At 44.9% G+C, this 14579-nt stretch overlaps 1 protein-coding gene across 5 annotated transcripts in view; it reads left to right on the top strand.

Moving 5' to 3' along the window:
- The window catches only part of LOC121541584 (erbin), a 123104-nt gene that overhangs the window by 94747 nt on the left and 13778 nt on the right, over positions 1 to 14579 (top strand). For 3 of the 5 annotated variants that reach the window (XM_041850706.2, XM_041850702.2, XM_041850703.2), the window contains 7 exons: positions 5041 to 5140; positions 9118 to 9239; positions 10233 to 10406; positions 11027 to 11200; positions 11291 to 11423; positions 11694 to 11877; positions 12228 to 13776. In XM_041850706.2, coding sequence (XP_041706640.2) covers positions 5041 to 5140; positions 9118 to 9239; positions 10233 to 10406; positions 11027 to 11200; positions 11291 to 11423; positions 11694 to 11877; positions 12228 to 13776 — 2436 coding nt within the window. The remainder of the gene's footprint in view (positions 1 to 5040; positions 5141 to 9117; positions 9240 to 10232; positions 10407 to 11026; positions 11201 to 11290; positions 11424 to 11693; positions 11878 to 12227; positions 13777 to 14579) is intronic. The other 2 variants (XM_041850704.2, XM_041850705.2) reach the window with 2 other exon arrangements.

Below are 14579 nucleotides of genomic sequence, written 5' to 3'. Positions count from 1 at the left end.
CATGCCATGGCATATTTAGTCTCTTGTGATTATTTAGGCCCAACAATCAGCCAGTGCTGACGGAGGCATTGATAGCGTTACCCACTGTTACCTCACACACGATGGTGGTCATTGTGGAAAGCATGGGGATTGGTGGTAATTTTCTGGGGCAAGAAAACGAGCGACCAAGTGTAGTGGTGCAACCCGCAGCTCCTGACAGCCAGCCATGGACTAATCCCATTGGATAGAGTACAACCTGCCAAAACTCAGATTAAACGCAATAAAACACTTCCATGGCATCTAATCCTACAGACACACCATATGGCACAGGGGGCCTTTCTCTAAAGCTGAAAACTAAAAGCCACTGATCACTTGCTGTGTTGAGAAGATTTGACCAGAGCGGGAGAGAGCGAGAGGCTCTCTCTAAAACAAAAAAGCATGTTTTGATTGAATATAGGTGGATGGACACATGTTATTCCAGCAACCCGCTTTTTCAGAGCACCCCTAAAGAATAATAAATGTTGTAATTGTAGCCCTGTGCCCAGAGCAGGAGTGCTAATTTAGGATCAGTTTTGCCTTCCAGATCACAATGAATAAGACTGGAGGGACAGGATCCTAGATCAGCAAACTTTGTGAAAACGGGTCCAGTTCTTTCCCAGTGGGTTCTGATTAGGAGTGTGTGGTAATGTGATCAGGGGCTAACTCCTGCCAGCTGGGTTCTTTATTGATTGTTATCTAATGTAGTTTGAGAGCCAAACACGCACACACACGCACACGCACACGCACACACACACACACACACACACACACACACACACACACACTACAGAGTGTTTAATGATCAACCCAGATGTCTCTGGTTGAGGGCAGACAGGTGGAGGAATGCAACCTGGTAAATAAATGTACAGTGCATTCGGAAAGTATTCAATCCCCTTCCCTTTTTCCACATTTTGTTACGTTACGGCCTTATTCTAAAATTGATGTAATTTTTTTCCTCATCAATGTACCCCATAATGACGAAGCAAAAAACGTTTTTTAAATTGTTTTGAAAATGTATACAAAATAAAAAAACGGAAACATCACAAGTATTCACACCCTTTGCTGAGAGACTCGAAATTGAGCGCAGGTGCATCCTGTTTCCATTGATCATCCTTGAAATGTTTCTACAACTTGATTGGAGTCCACCTGTGGTAAATTCAATTGATTAGACATGATTTTGAAAGACACATACCTGTCTATATAAGGTCCCACAGTTGACAGTGCATGTCAGAGCAAAAACCAAGCCATGAGGTGGAAGGAATTGTCCGTAGAGCTCCGAGACAGGATTGTGTCGAGGCACAGATCTGAGGAAGGGTACCAAAAAATGTCTGCAGCATTGAAGGTCCCCAAGAACACAGTGGCCTCCATCATTCTTAAATGGAAGAAGTTTGGAACCACCAAGACTCTTCCTAGAGCTGGCCGCCCAGCCAAACTGAGCAATCGGGGGAGAAGGGCCTTGGTCAGGGAGGTGACCAAGAACCCGATGGTCACTCTGACAGAGCTGCAGAGTTCCTCTGTGGAGATGGGAGAACCTTCCAGAAGGACAACCATCTCTGCAGCACTCCACCAATTGGGTATTTATGGTAGAGTGGCCAGATGGAAGCCACTCCTCAGTAAAAGGCACAACAGTTTGGAGTTTGCCAAAAGGCACCTAAAGGACTCTCAAACCATGAGAAACAAGATTCTCTAGTCTGATGAAACCAAGATTGAACTCTTTAGCCTGAATGCCAAGCGTCACGTCTGGAGGAAACCTGGCACCATCCCTAAGGTGAAGCATGGTGGTGGCAGCATCATGCTGTGGGGATGGTTTTCAGCAGCAGGGACTGGGAGACTAATCAGGATCGAGGGAAAAGATGAACAGAGCAAAGTACAGAGAGATCCTTGATGAAAACCTGCTCTAGAGCGCTCAGGACTTCAGCCTGGGGCGAAGGTTCACCTTCCAACAGGACAATGACCCTAAGCGTACAGCCAAGACAGCGCAGAGTGGCATCGGGACAAGTCTCTGAATGTCCTTGAGTGGTCCAGCCAGAGCCGGACTTGAACCCAATCGAACATCTCTGGAGAGACCTGAAAATAGCTGTGCAGCGACGCTCCCCATCCAACCTGACAGGGTTTTAGAGAAGAATGGGAGAAATTCCCCAAATACAGGTGTGCCAAGCTTGTAGTGTCATACCCAAGAAGACTCTAGGCTGTAATCGCTGCCAAAAGTGCTTAAACAAAGTACTGAGTAAAGGGTCTGAAAACGTATGTAAATGTGATATTTCAGTTTTAATTTTTTAGTTTTTTAGTTTAAAATTCAAAAAACCTGTTTTTGATTTGTCATTATGGGTTATTGTGTGTAGATTGATGAGAGAGAGATTTTTTTTAATCAATTTTAGAATACGGCTGTAACGTAACAAAATGTGGAAAAAGTCAAGGGGTCTGAATACTTTTTGAATGCACTGTATTCATCATCAGACCTGAAGGGATTTCCTCCTCTTGCCTAGGGCTGGGCGAAATGGCCTCAAACGTATGGCCAAAATTATATATATATATGTTTTCTCTAAAAACACTGTGAAATTGTGAAATTATACCTGGGCTAATAATGTAATTATTTTATCAAAATAGTTTAACCTGCTTTTTTGAAATAATCACTGATCTGACTTTCAAGTCTGTCTATGACAATAACCTTTTGGTTAAACATTCAACCAGAACAATGCATAATGCACTTTCACTTCTTGTAACAGGCATTATAGAACATGAACACAGGTCTCATAAACAATATCTCAAGCACAAGCCCACATGCTAGTTGGTAGCCAGCTAATATTTATAGGAAGTTTAGCCAACTTGGATTGATTTGTTAGCTAACAAGGCAGAACAGTTGAATTATGAACTCACCCCTCTGTCCGTCTCCAACCGTTTGAACAGCATGCTAGCCTGTCCACTTTGTTCAGAAGTTGAAATCAAGTGGCCTACCTTATTTCTCAGAATGCGAACGAGTTGCCATTTCCTTATATAATTGTGTTTTATGCTTATTGCACATTTATAAAACAAAGACATCTAGTATAACAGTCTTTGGCTAAAATGTAGCGGTACCAACTGAGCATTAATTTTCCAGAATCAATGTTCATTGATACTCCCGTTTTAGTAGTCTGCTCTGCGTGCAATTTGTGCAGTTGAGACATAAGTGGTATCGTTAGAAAGGTGAACTTCTCCTTTATGTTCATATGACCGATTCTGTTGGACCAAACCTCAAATGCAAATAGCGAGTTGAAACCGCTTGTCAGAGGAAGAAGGGATCTCTCATCTTTGTTGTGCAAGTGGCAGGGGGAGGGGCTTGGTGTGTTTGCGTGTGAAAACAGAGGAAGAGGCGAAGCGAGAGGTTTCACTCTCACTAGAATAAGGCCAATGTGTTTCTGAATTATTTAGACAATGATTTCAAGGCTATAGCCTACAAAGAAATACATTGTGAAGCATTTGCGAGTGAGACACAATAGGCTGGTAGGGACATAAAGGGCTCAGCATTTAAACAACATTTTGTTGTATTCAATCATTATAGTCTATACAGTTTGCATATAGGCTGTGACTTACTTAGAATTAAATACAAATTAAACGAAAAATTACTAATTAGTGCCTTTGAATTCATTTTTAGAAACACGAGTTTGGCCAGTCTGTAGCTTCAGGTTCATGCGATGGTGCCTGGAGAGCAGGCCAGCAGCGGAGAATATCATCTCCATGCTTGCAGAGCCACTGGGGATGCTAAACACCCCTTTGGCCATTCTTGCCAGGCTGGGCAGAGATGCAGAGTTGTTTTTTAAATTTTTCTATAGGTAGGCCTAAAGGTTTTTAGGCAAAATAACCCAATCAAAATGAAAAGCTCCTTGAACGTGGGAATATGCCAGGCCTATTGGGTCAAAATCAATTATGGCCTGTTGTGTAGATAATAGAACAAAAATGAACTAAACAGTTAAGAGATCAGATTTTTTGTTTTTAAATACTTTGCTTCAATGGCACACTTAGTTATCTTCCCACCTTGTTCCTTTCTTTTAGCATGTAGTAAGTATACATCATGCTTTCGGGATGCGTGTCTTTTCAGATTCCACAATGATTCTTTAGTTGTTGACACTACATAACCGCACTCTCTCTCTTGCTCCTCATCCTTGATTTAGCACCTGTGTGTTTTATCAGTTTCTTTATGAAAATATTTAGTGAACTCCATGACAGTAGCTAAAGCAAGGGGCTATAGCAGCACACAAGTAGACTACAAATGCATGCTGGGGCGGGCATGCCCCGAGCTTGTGAAGTGAGCGCTATTGGAGCGGGTGAGAAGGCCGACACTCCAGCCTTTGGGAATCTCGCTCCGCGCTCCAGTCAAATTGAGCATGCTCCGCTCCAGCTCCGCTCACATACTCTGGCGGAGACAAGAGCATCTCGTCATTATATACAGATCTTTGGTGTAAATGGGAAGGTGCACACAGCACAGAAGGAGCGAAGGAGACAAGACCAAAAAGACAACATAACTTGGTTCTTGCGATACAGGCATTTGGAATATCGCGCAAAAACATACATTTGAATTCATTTCATATATCGCCCAGCCCTACTCCTCTCACACCAGCCGTCCTCCAAAGAAATACAGCTCTGATCATCTACTAATGTTACTGTCCAAAGCCTTTAGTAGGTTTGGAAACCAAATGAAATTGATGATTTCCACCAGTGAATGTTTGTCACCGCCTATTTCTAAAATGTCTCTTCTTAAAATGTGATTTGAAACCTAATCTTAACCACACTGCTAACATTATGCCTAACCTAAATTATGATTTAGCCTATTTTTTATTTGTGGCTGTGGTAACTAGTGACAACCCCCAGTGAATACATATCCATGAAAGATTCCTATGACTGTCCTCTCCCTTGCTTATTTGACAAACTATTACTTTGTCAGGAAGATGCAATTTCTTGTCGTTTTCATAAGCCATAAGGATATTCAACATTTACTATTACACCACTGTCTTAAATTGTCTCTTTCTTTCTCCCCTCCCTCCACAGTCGAAGCCACTCATCCCTCTGCAGAAGGAGGAGGATCCAGAGACCCACAAGACGGTTCTCACCAACTATATGTTCCCCCAGCAGACCAGGACAGAGGACTGTGAGTACTAGACAACCTAAGGCCTACTATCTGTGGGCTAGGCTCTGTTCACTTTTACAATACATCCTACACTAGACAACCTAGACCAGGGGGAATTTTATCTCGTGAAAATACTGTAAATATGCTACAGGAGAGATGTTACTTTCTGATTTAAAAACCTACCAACGAAGGAAATATTTTTCTCCATTGATTAATTGAAATACCAACATCAAGCCCCACAATACATTGAATAATGAAACCAAGATACACAAGTATTATAATCAAACAGAAGGTTTGATTGAAATCAATATATTATTATACTGTGTAGGGCAGCCCAACCCCCAAAGTGACTCTTTACACTCTATTGAAAAGGTGTTATTATCTTCTCAGGAATTCAGCCTTCTCTGTGTTGCTCTTGCCATCCTCCATTGTCTCACACCTCTGGGTAGCAGAGGTTCTGGTGTGATGACATCCTGCAGGTCTGATATCTGATTGGAGGTTAACTCAACAGTAATGCTATTGGTCAACAACTCCGATTTTGAATCCAAGGAATTTATAAAGCGGTCTTGGATTCATTGTCACTTTCTCTTTGTTCCTGACCTGCTGTAGTGAGATTCTCTCTTCTCTTTCTTTCTTTAGAGATGCGCTCTAAAGCCAGCCAGCCAAACTAACAGCCGTACGCCTGCTACGAGGCGTCCGCATGGTCCTAAAGCCTACCCATTGTTAAACTGCATAAATGTTCCTTTTGGAAATAATACTAGTATTTCTGATTTTTTTTTTTTTTTACAAATATACAGCTCTGGAAAAAATTTGAGACCACTGCAATTTTTTTTTAAATCAGCATCTCTACATGTATGACAGCCATTCCATTCCAGTGTCTGTTGAATTCCAACACAGACACACCTCATTCTACTGAAATAGGTACTGATTAGGTGATCACCTGAACCAAATCTTATTTAACAAGGAAAAGTATAAAAACCACTGCTGTGGTCATCACTATCCTCTTGCAATAGGACCAGCTGGATGGCAAAAACAGTGCGAATAGTACCTCAAAAGTAATATTAGTCAAAAAAGAACTATTGACCATGCCAAAAGCGTTGAAAAGGAACATTTTGAGTGAGGAAAAGAAGGGTTAAATTCTGGCTTTACTGGCAGAGGGATACAGTGAGCGTCAAGTTGCTTCCATCCTTAAAATTTAAAAGACGGCAGTTCATAAGAACAAGGTCAAGCAACAGACAACAAAGCTACAGACCGGCAGAGGGCAAAAACGACTCTCTACTGACCGGGATGACCGCCAACTCATTCGAATGTCACTCAACAACCGTAGGATGGCAAACGGCAGCTGGGGTGAAGTGCACCGCGAGGACGGTTCGAAACAGGCTCCTAGGGGCAGGGCTGAAGTCGCAAAGCTAGAAAAAAGCCCTTCATCAATGAGAAGCAAAGAAGAGCCAGGCTGAGGTTTGCAAAAGACCATAAGGATTGGACCGTAGAGGACTGGAGTAAGGTCATCTTCTCTGATGAGTCCAATTTTCAGCTTTTCCCAACACCTGGTCGTCTAATGGTTAGATGGAGACCTGGAGAGGCCTACAAGCCACAGTGTCTCGCACCCACTGTGAAATTTGGTGGAGGATCGGTGATGATCTGGGGGTGCTTCAGCAAGGCTGGAATCGGGCAGATTTGTCTTTGTGAAGGACGCATGAATCAAGCCATGTACAAGGTTGTCCTGGAAGAAACCTTGCTTCCTTTTGCTCTGACATTGTTCCCCAAATCTGAGGATTGGTTTTTCCAGCAGGACAATGCGCCATGCCACACAGCCAGGTCAATCAAGGTGTGGATGGAGGACCACCAGATCAAGACCCTGTCATGGCCAGCCCAATCTCCAGACCTGAACCCCATTGAAAACTTCTGGAATGTGATCAAGAGGAAGATGGATGGTCACAAGCCATCAAACAAAGCCGAGCTGCTTGAATTTTTGCACCAGGAGTGGCATAAAGTCACCCAACATCAATGTGAAAGACTGGTGGAGAGCATGCCAAGACGCATGAAAGTTGTGATTGAAAATCAGGGTTATTCCACCAAATATTGATTTCTGAACTCTTCCTAAGTTAAAACATTAGTATTGTGTTGTTTAAAAATTAACATGAACTTATTTTCTTTGCATTATTTGAGGTCTGACAACACTGCATCTTTTTTGTTATTTTGACCAGTTGTCATTTTCTGAAAATAAATGCTCTAAATGACAATATTTTTATTTGGGAGAAATGTTGTCAGTAGTTTATAGAATAAACAAGAATGTAAATTTTACCCAAAAACATACCTATAAATAGTAAAACCAGAGAAACTTATAATGTTGCAGTGTCTCTTAAATTTTTTCCAGAGCTGTATGTGTGTGTATGTGTATATATATATGTGTATATATATATGTATATATATATATATATCTACACACACACACACACAGTACCAGTCAAAGGTTTGGACACACCTACTCATTCCAGGGTTTTTCTTTATTTTTTACTATTTTCTACATTGTAGAATAATAGTAAAGACATCAAAACTATGAAATAACACATATGGAATCATGTAGTAGAATCAAAGTGTTAAACAAATCTAAATATATTTTATATTTGAGATTCTTCAAATAGCCACCCTTTGCCTTGATGACAGCTTTGCACACTCTTGACATTCTCTCAACCAGCTTCACCTGGAATGCTTTTCCAACAGTCTTGAGGGAGTTCCCACGTATGCTGAGCACTTGTTGGCTGCTTTTCCTTCACTCTGCGGTCGACTCATCCCAAACCATCTCAATTGGGTTGAGGTCGGGGGATTGTGGAGGCCAGGTCATCTGATGCAGAACTCCATCACTCTCTTTCTTGGTAAAATAGCCCTTACACAGCCTGGAGGTGTGTTGGGTCATTGTCCTGTTGAAAAACAAATGATATTCCCACTAAGCGCAAACCAGATGGGATGGTATATCGCTGCAGAATGCTGTGGTAGCCATGCTGGTTAAGTGTGCCTTGAATTCTAAATAAATCACAGACAGTGTCACCAGCAAAGCACCCCCACACCATAACACCTCCCCCTTGATGCTTTATGGTGGGAAATACACATGCGGAGATCATCCGTTCAACCACACCGCGTCTCACAAAGACACGGCGGTTGGAACCAAAAATCTCCAATTTGGACTCCAGACCAAAGGACAAATTTCCACCGGTCTAATGTTCATTGCTCATGTTTCTTGGCCCAAGCAAGTCTCTTCGTCTTATTGGTGTCCTTTAGTAGTCGTTTCTTTGCAGCAATTTGACCATGAAGGCCTGATTCACACAGTCTCCTCTGAACAGTTGATGTTGAGATGTGTCTGTTACTTAAATCAGTCTTCAGGAGAGCAACAGGTGCTAGCCCTTGGAGGGGAAATAGTGAATCTGTTATCAGTGCGCTGCTTTTGCGTTCCAATTTGTTTTTGTTGCACCCACCAGATCTACTCAGTCCCTTAATTGGAATGTCTGTGCTTTGAACATTTTTGGTCTGAAACAAGCTCCCATTGTTTGCCGGGACAGAGGCAAATCTCCAAAATTGAAACTAAAAAGATTCTGGAGGGAGAGAGACTAAAACGTCTTAACCTGTTTCCTAGCTAAACAACTTTTGTACTTCTCTGACGTGGAATCTTGGCGTTGAACGCAGCCCAGGCTTAGAGAAAACTGTTCCGGAAAACATGACTGGGCTAAGCTGTCAAAAACAAACAGAATTCCCACCAGTTTCTTCATCACTATTAATTTACCTCGCGCACACACGTTTTGGGATATCAAGTGGTATTAATCCCTCAAACATACATTTAAGGCCCCATACTCTAGGCAGGGGAGAATGTTTTAATTAGTGGTACATAATAACTGCCAAGGTTTCATATTTTATTCAATTATTTTATCTCTAGATGTATGTTTAACAAATGTCATTGGAATTCTGCATAAAGGTTGACGTGTGGTGGTGTTTCTCCTCTTCAGACATCCCCAGCTCTGACAGCGAGAGCTTTAACCCCTCTCTGTGGGAGGAGCAGAGGAAGCAGCGGGCCCAGGTGGCCTTCGAGTGTGACGAGGACAAGGATGAGAGGGAGACGCCTCCGCGGGTCAGTACTCCACACGCATGCATAGACACAAACCAACACACACACAAGCACACACCCTTGTGTACGCACACAGCCAAGACAAACAAACTCTCTTAACTTGCTGTGTTATAGATTGTAGCTAGTGCGGATGACAAACTGAGGGTGACACTATGCAAATGCAAGCTAATGAAAGTAGATGAAAAATTATGTCCATTTGCCACGCGTCGAAAACGAGGGTCAAATAATGCTGCCCTGTACTCGCATTGCTTTTGCACATTACACAGTTCTCATTAATAAGTTGTTAATGCTGTTAAAACACTGGAGCAAGGGTTTCAAATGGGCTTTCTGGTACAAAAGCAAGCTTTTTTCAATCTCCTCATGTTATAATGGAAAATCTAGATTTGTGTCCCAAATGGCACCCTATTCCCTATATAGTGCACTAATAGGACTCTGGTCAAAAGTATTGCACTACATAGGTAATAGGGTGCTATTTGGGATGTAACCTATATCTGTTAGTCATCTTGTGCGTCAAGCTACAACTGCATTACCCATAAAAGATTGGCCTTTCCCTTTTTCCCTTGTATTTAAGAGAGATGTGTGTGTGCCTGCACCTGAGTTTCTATGGAATTCCCATTTAGTTAATCTGATGTCTACTGTCTCACTGTGAAATGGAAGCTGACTGAAGCTCATGGTGAGGAGGTTCTGAATAATTTCCTTCCCATCAATTGTGCCGTCTCACACAGTCTCCCACTGGCACAATATGGCCGCCTGACTGCAGTGTCTCTCCAGCAGACTGGGAGGGCTGGCCTGCCGGGAAGAGGCACACCACCTCTCAAACTGTCAGTCTGACAAAGGAGCGGTGGTGTCACCTCCGCTTGGCAGGCAAACCCAACTCCCCCTCCCTACCCAACTCCCGCTCCCCACCCCCTAGTTGAGGGACCCACTGTGATCACTGGTTTTGATGTACATGTCACTCTCTCCGCTATGTGCATGTGTGCGTGTGTGTGTCTCCAGGAGGGCAACCTGAAGCGCTACCCAACGCCGTACCCAGACGAGCTGAAGAACATGGTGAAGACGGCCCAGTCGGTCGCCCACAGGTTGAAGGAGGACGAGTCAGGCGACGAGTCAGGGAAGGATGCCAGGCCTAACGAGCGTAACCACGTGGGAGTGCAGGACGTGGGAGTCAAGGTTGGCCTCCATCTGAGCCCAGTTTTCTTTAAACACTGGCAGACATGCAAACTGCACATGCACACACTCTATCTAGTCTAGTTTCTACTCCTCTTCTGCTTTCCGTAAATACAACAAACAACTTGTATACAGTTTATTGCAGGGATCATCAACTAGATTAAGCCGCGGGACGATTTTCTTCTTGAGGGGATAGTCAGGGGGCCGGAACATAATTACAAATAATTATATTATTTTTTGCTCAGAAAACTTGAGGGGCTAAATAAAATCACCCGCGGGCCAAATTTGGCTCACGGGCCTCCAGTTGGGGAACCCTGGTGTATTGTATTGGACGATTGCATGAGAGAAAATAAAGACTGCTCCACATGTCCACAAGTATTAGCAAATATTTTCATTTAAATTTATATGGTAAACATAATATATTGGAAATGAGTGAAATCACAAACAGCCGTAATAAACCTGAGATCAACAGTAATTCACTGTTATGTTTTCCAATACTTACTTGCCACTTATTTAGAAGTTAAATAGGTAACAAATAACACAACAACAACCTAATAATGACTATTTTGTAATAGAAACACGTCTCCTTTATATAACCTTCTGTTGGTTTGGGGTTTGACCAGGTGATTGAGGCTCCCTGTGCCAATGGCAAGCCAGTGGAGATGGAGCCCAAAGCGCCTGTCTGTGTCCAGGACTCCACGGCACCCCTGGAGACCTCTGAATCCTACACCTCCCAGAAGACCTCTCTCCGAACCTCCGACAACACCAGGAACATGAAACATGAGGATACCCTGGAGGTACGCTACTACAGAAGATGCTACACACCTCATTGGCCATACACATTTTGAAACTTTCACATTTATTTTGTGGATTTTTTTTGTGTCAAGTCTTTTTCTCTGCAGGACTCCGAGGAGCTTTCATCTGAGGAGGAGGAGATGAAGATGGCGGAGATGAGACCTCCTCTCATCGAGATCTCCATCAACCAGCCCAAAGTGGTGGCCCTAAGTAAGGACAAAAAAGGTACTGCACAGACAAGCGGCTCCTTGTAGGATTAACCACCACTAGATGTAGTACATGGCTAGAACGCTGGTACTTAACTCAAATTAGGATTTGTCCATATGTAACAAAGTGAAGTAGTTCTATGTAACTATTGACACGTTCATTACATAATGTGTATACTGTCCTCAGGGTACACAGCTTGGTAGTACACCCAGAAATCATCCCAAACCCTGTCAGAACTATGTGTATGAATGTGTACACTGACCGAGTTCTCCTCTCTTCGTCTGACAGATGACGGTAAAGACGCTGACTCGTTGTTGGACGAGACGGTGGCCAACAGCAATCAGAACAACAGCAACTGTTCGTCCCCGTCGCGCATGTCGGACTCAGTGTCTCTGACCACGGACAGCAGCCAGGACAACTCCCTGTGCACCCCCGAGAGAGAGGCCAAGATGCCCTTCCTACCCAAAAGCAGGTGGGTGCAGTCTGGTTCCTCTCAAGGTTTATTGAGGATGGAGTGTGATTTCCTTGCTATTAGGGATGTGATTTCTTTGAAAATAAAAGCTATAAACGTCCTAGTAAAAAAATCACTTGGGAGCAGAGAAGTATATTTTCCCCTTGCTTTGAAATGTTTGCTGAACTCAGAAAATACCTTTGTATGTGCTCATACTAGATGTAAATAAGCTGGTGGGATCTCCTAGTCATTGGGCGTGTGGGCCAGGGTTCCTGCTAAGCTGCCATGCTAGTCTGTTTGTTTCCTTATACTCTATATGGCACAACACTCGTCAACAACAACAAACCAATATGTTGTGCTTCCTGTTCCAGGCAAGCGGATGAAAACATGAACCAGCGGAAGGAGAGAACACCTCTCCTCCAGAACGGCAATGGCTCGGACACGTCCCTGCAGACCCTCCTGAAGACCCAGCAGGGCTACGCGTCCAAGCCCGAGAAGATGGTGGGTGACTATGACCTGTCCATGGAGGAGAGACTGGCCTTCATTGAGAAGGGCATCAACAACGGTATGGGTGACGCCTACACCAAGTGGGACCAGATCAACATGAACGTGGCCAAGCTGCTGCCGCCGCAGCCGGACAATATGGTGGTCCAACCGGACGACCGCTCGAACGGCTCGAGCGCCAAAGAGGACTTTAACCACTTGCCTCCCCCGTATAACAATGACAACTCTACAGCGCCCATCACGGACCACTTGGAGAACGGCAACCAGCTGGGCGACCACTTCAATAACCGCTCCAGCGAGGGTCTGGCCGTGTCACCTGTGAGGGTGGACTCTGCCACGTCGGTGGTGCGGACGGCTTCAGCGGGCGTGACGGCCAGCAGCGACATGTCTCTGTCTCGCAGCACTGAGGAGCTGTCCCCGGAGAAACGATGCATCCCTCCTGTAGTGGTCAAGGCTCAGAGCATCACCAACATCGAGACGGGGGGGATGAAGCTGTACTCCTTGGACGCTGAGGGGGGCTCCTACGAGGGTGGCGTAGTGGGCAGGATGGCCGGAGCCGGACCGGGGGCCCAGGGCCAGAGCATCGTCCGCAGCAAATCAGCCTCCCTGCTCAACGACCAACCCTTCCAGGTCTACCCTGGCTCCTCAGCCTCCTCCTCCGACCTGCTCTCCAGCTCCTCCAAGCCCCCCGTCAGCACCGGCCGTTACCCAGTCCCCTCTGGCATGGCCATGGGCCCGCCACCCCAGTACAACGTCCAGTACACCAGCAGCACCATGCCTAAAGACGGCATGTGGACCCAGAGGACCCCTGTCCCCCTTGACCAGGGCTACCTTCCTCCGCCCCAGCATTCTCTGGCCAACACCAACTACTCCAACCGCAACCAGGCCCCTCCCTACCCCCTCCTGGCCCAGCAGAGAGGCCCGCCCACGGGGCCCACACCCGGTGACATGTGGGCTAAGGAGAGACACCTGCCCCCCGGTGGTCAGCCACGAAGCAGCACCCTTCAGAGGCAGAGCAGCAGCTCCTCCACGGCCTCCATGGGGGACCCCCGGCGCATGCAGGTGCCCGAGGGAGAGTACATGACGTACAGGGACATCCACACCCTGGGCCGGGGACCACTGGCCATGGCCCAGGCCATGCAGAGGCCTCTGTCGGCACGTACCTACAGCATTGACGGGCCCAGCGCCACCAGGCCCCACAGCGCCAGGCCACAGCCCCACGACCTGCCCGAAAGGACCATGTCAGTCAGCGACTTCAACTACCAGCACGGCAGCCCCAGCAAGAGGCCCAACACCAGGGTGAAGTCTGAGCACTCGTTGCTGGATGGGCCAGGAGGACCGGGAGCAGGAGGAAGGGTACCGGTGGACTGGAGAGACCAGGTGATGCGCCACATCGAGGCCAAGAAGATGGAAAAGGTAGAGTATTTGATGAATATTTAAGGAGCAATCCATTTGATTGTACTTTTCATTCAATATGTTTGATAATAATCTTAATGGCCACTAAGAGAAATACAGTATTATTTAAAGGCATAGCTACGATAAGAGGTCAAACTTGGGTGATATGGACAAAAATCCATATCACGATAAATTGACTGAATTATCACAATAACGATAAAAAGTTCAAACCATTAAGTACATCAGTTAATTGTGTATATTACCTTTAAAACTACTACTTTGAATGTTGTAGTTATCAATTGTTCTGTTAGCAATAGCCCATATTAGCAGACTTATTTCATTTCTAGTAAAGGCTATTTATCGTTATCGATAACAGTAAAATGTCCTCGATAAATGTTGGTTTGGTTGGTGTCGATAATTTTCGGTTTATCGTGCCAGCTCTAATAGAGGTCACCTGTGTTTGATTGGGAACGTGTTAAGAAGATCACATCGTTATGGTGTTATCATCCCAGGTTGTTATTAGGTCCGTTCTATTTGATGATGTTATAGCCGAGATGACATAACACCGTCCATTCAGAAACCTCATGACCCACATTATAGTGGCGTTTCTGTTTCATTATCTCCATCTTCATTACTTGTCCCATTCCTTTACATCAGTTCAGAATGAAAAGGAGGGTAGGAAGCCACTTTAGACTTTTGACTCAGCCCTGGCTCCAGGGTGACAATAGCGCAACTCCGTCTGACGTAGGAAGACAATCGGGTTGAGACTGGAGTTTGGGGTGTGTACCTTAGTGGCTCTCCTATGGGCCCTAGGTACCACAGGT

The sequence above is a fragment of the Coregonus clupeaformis genome, chromosome 27, assembly GCF_020615455.1.
Source record: "Coregonus clupeaformis isolate EN_2021a chromosome 27, ASM2061545v1, whole genome shotgun sequence".
In the NCBI taxonomy this organism is placed as follows: Eukaryota; Metazoa; Chordata; class Actinopteri; order Salmoniformes; family Salmonidae; genus Coregonus; species Coregonus clupeaformis.
The sequence above is the reverse complement of the archived record's forward strand: the minus strand, read 5'-3'. Positions and strand labels throughout refer to the sequence as shown.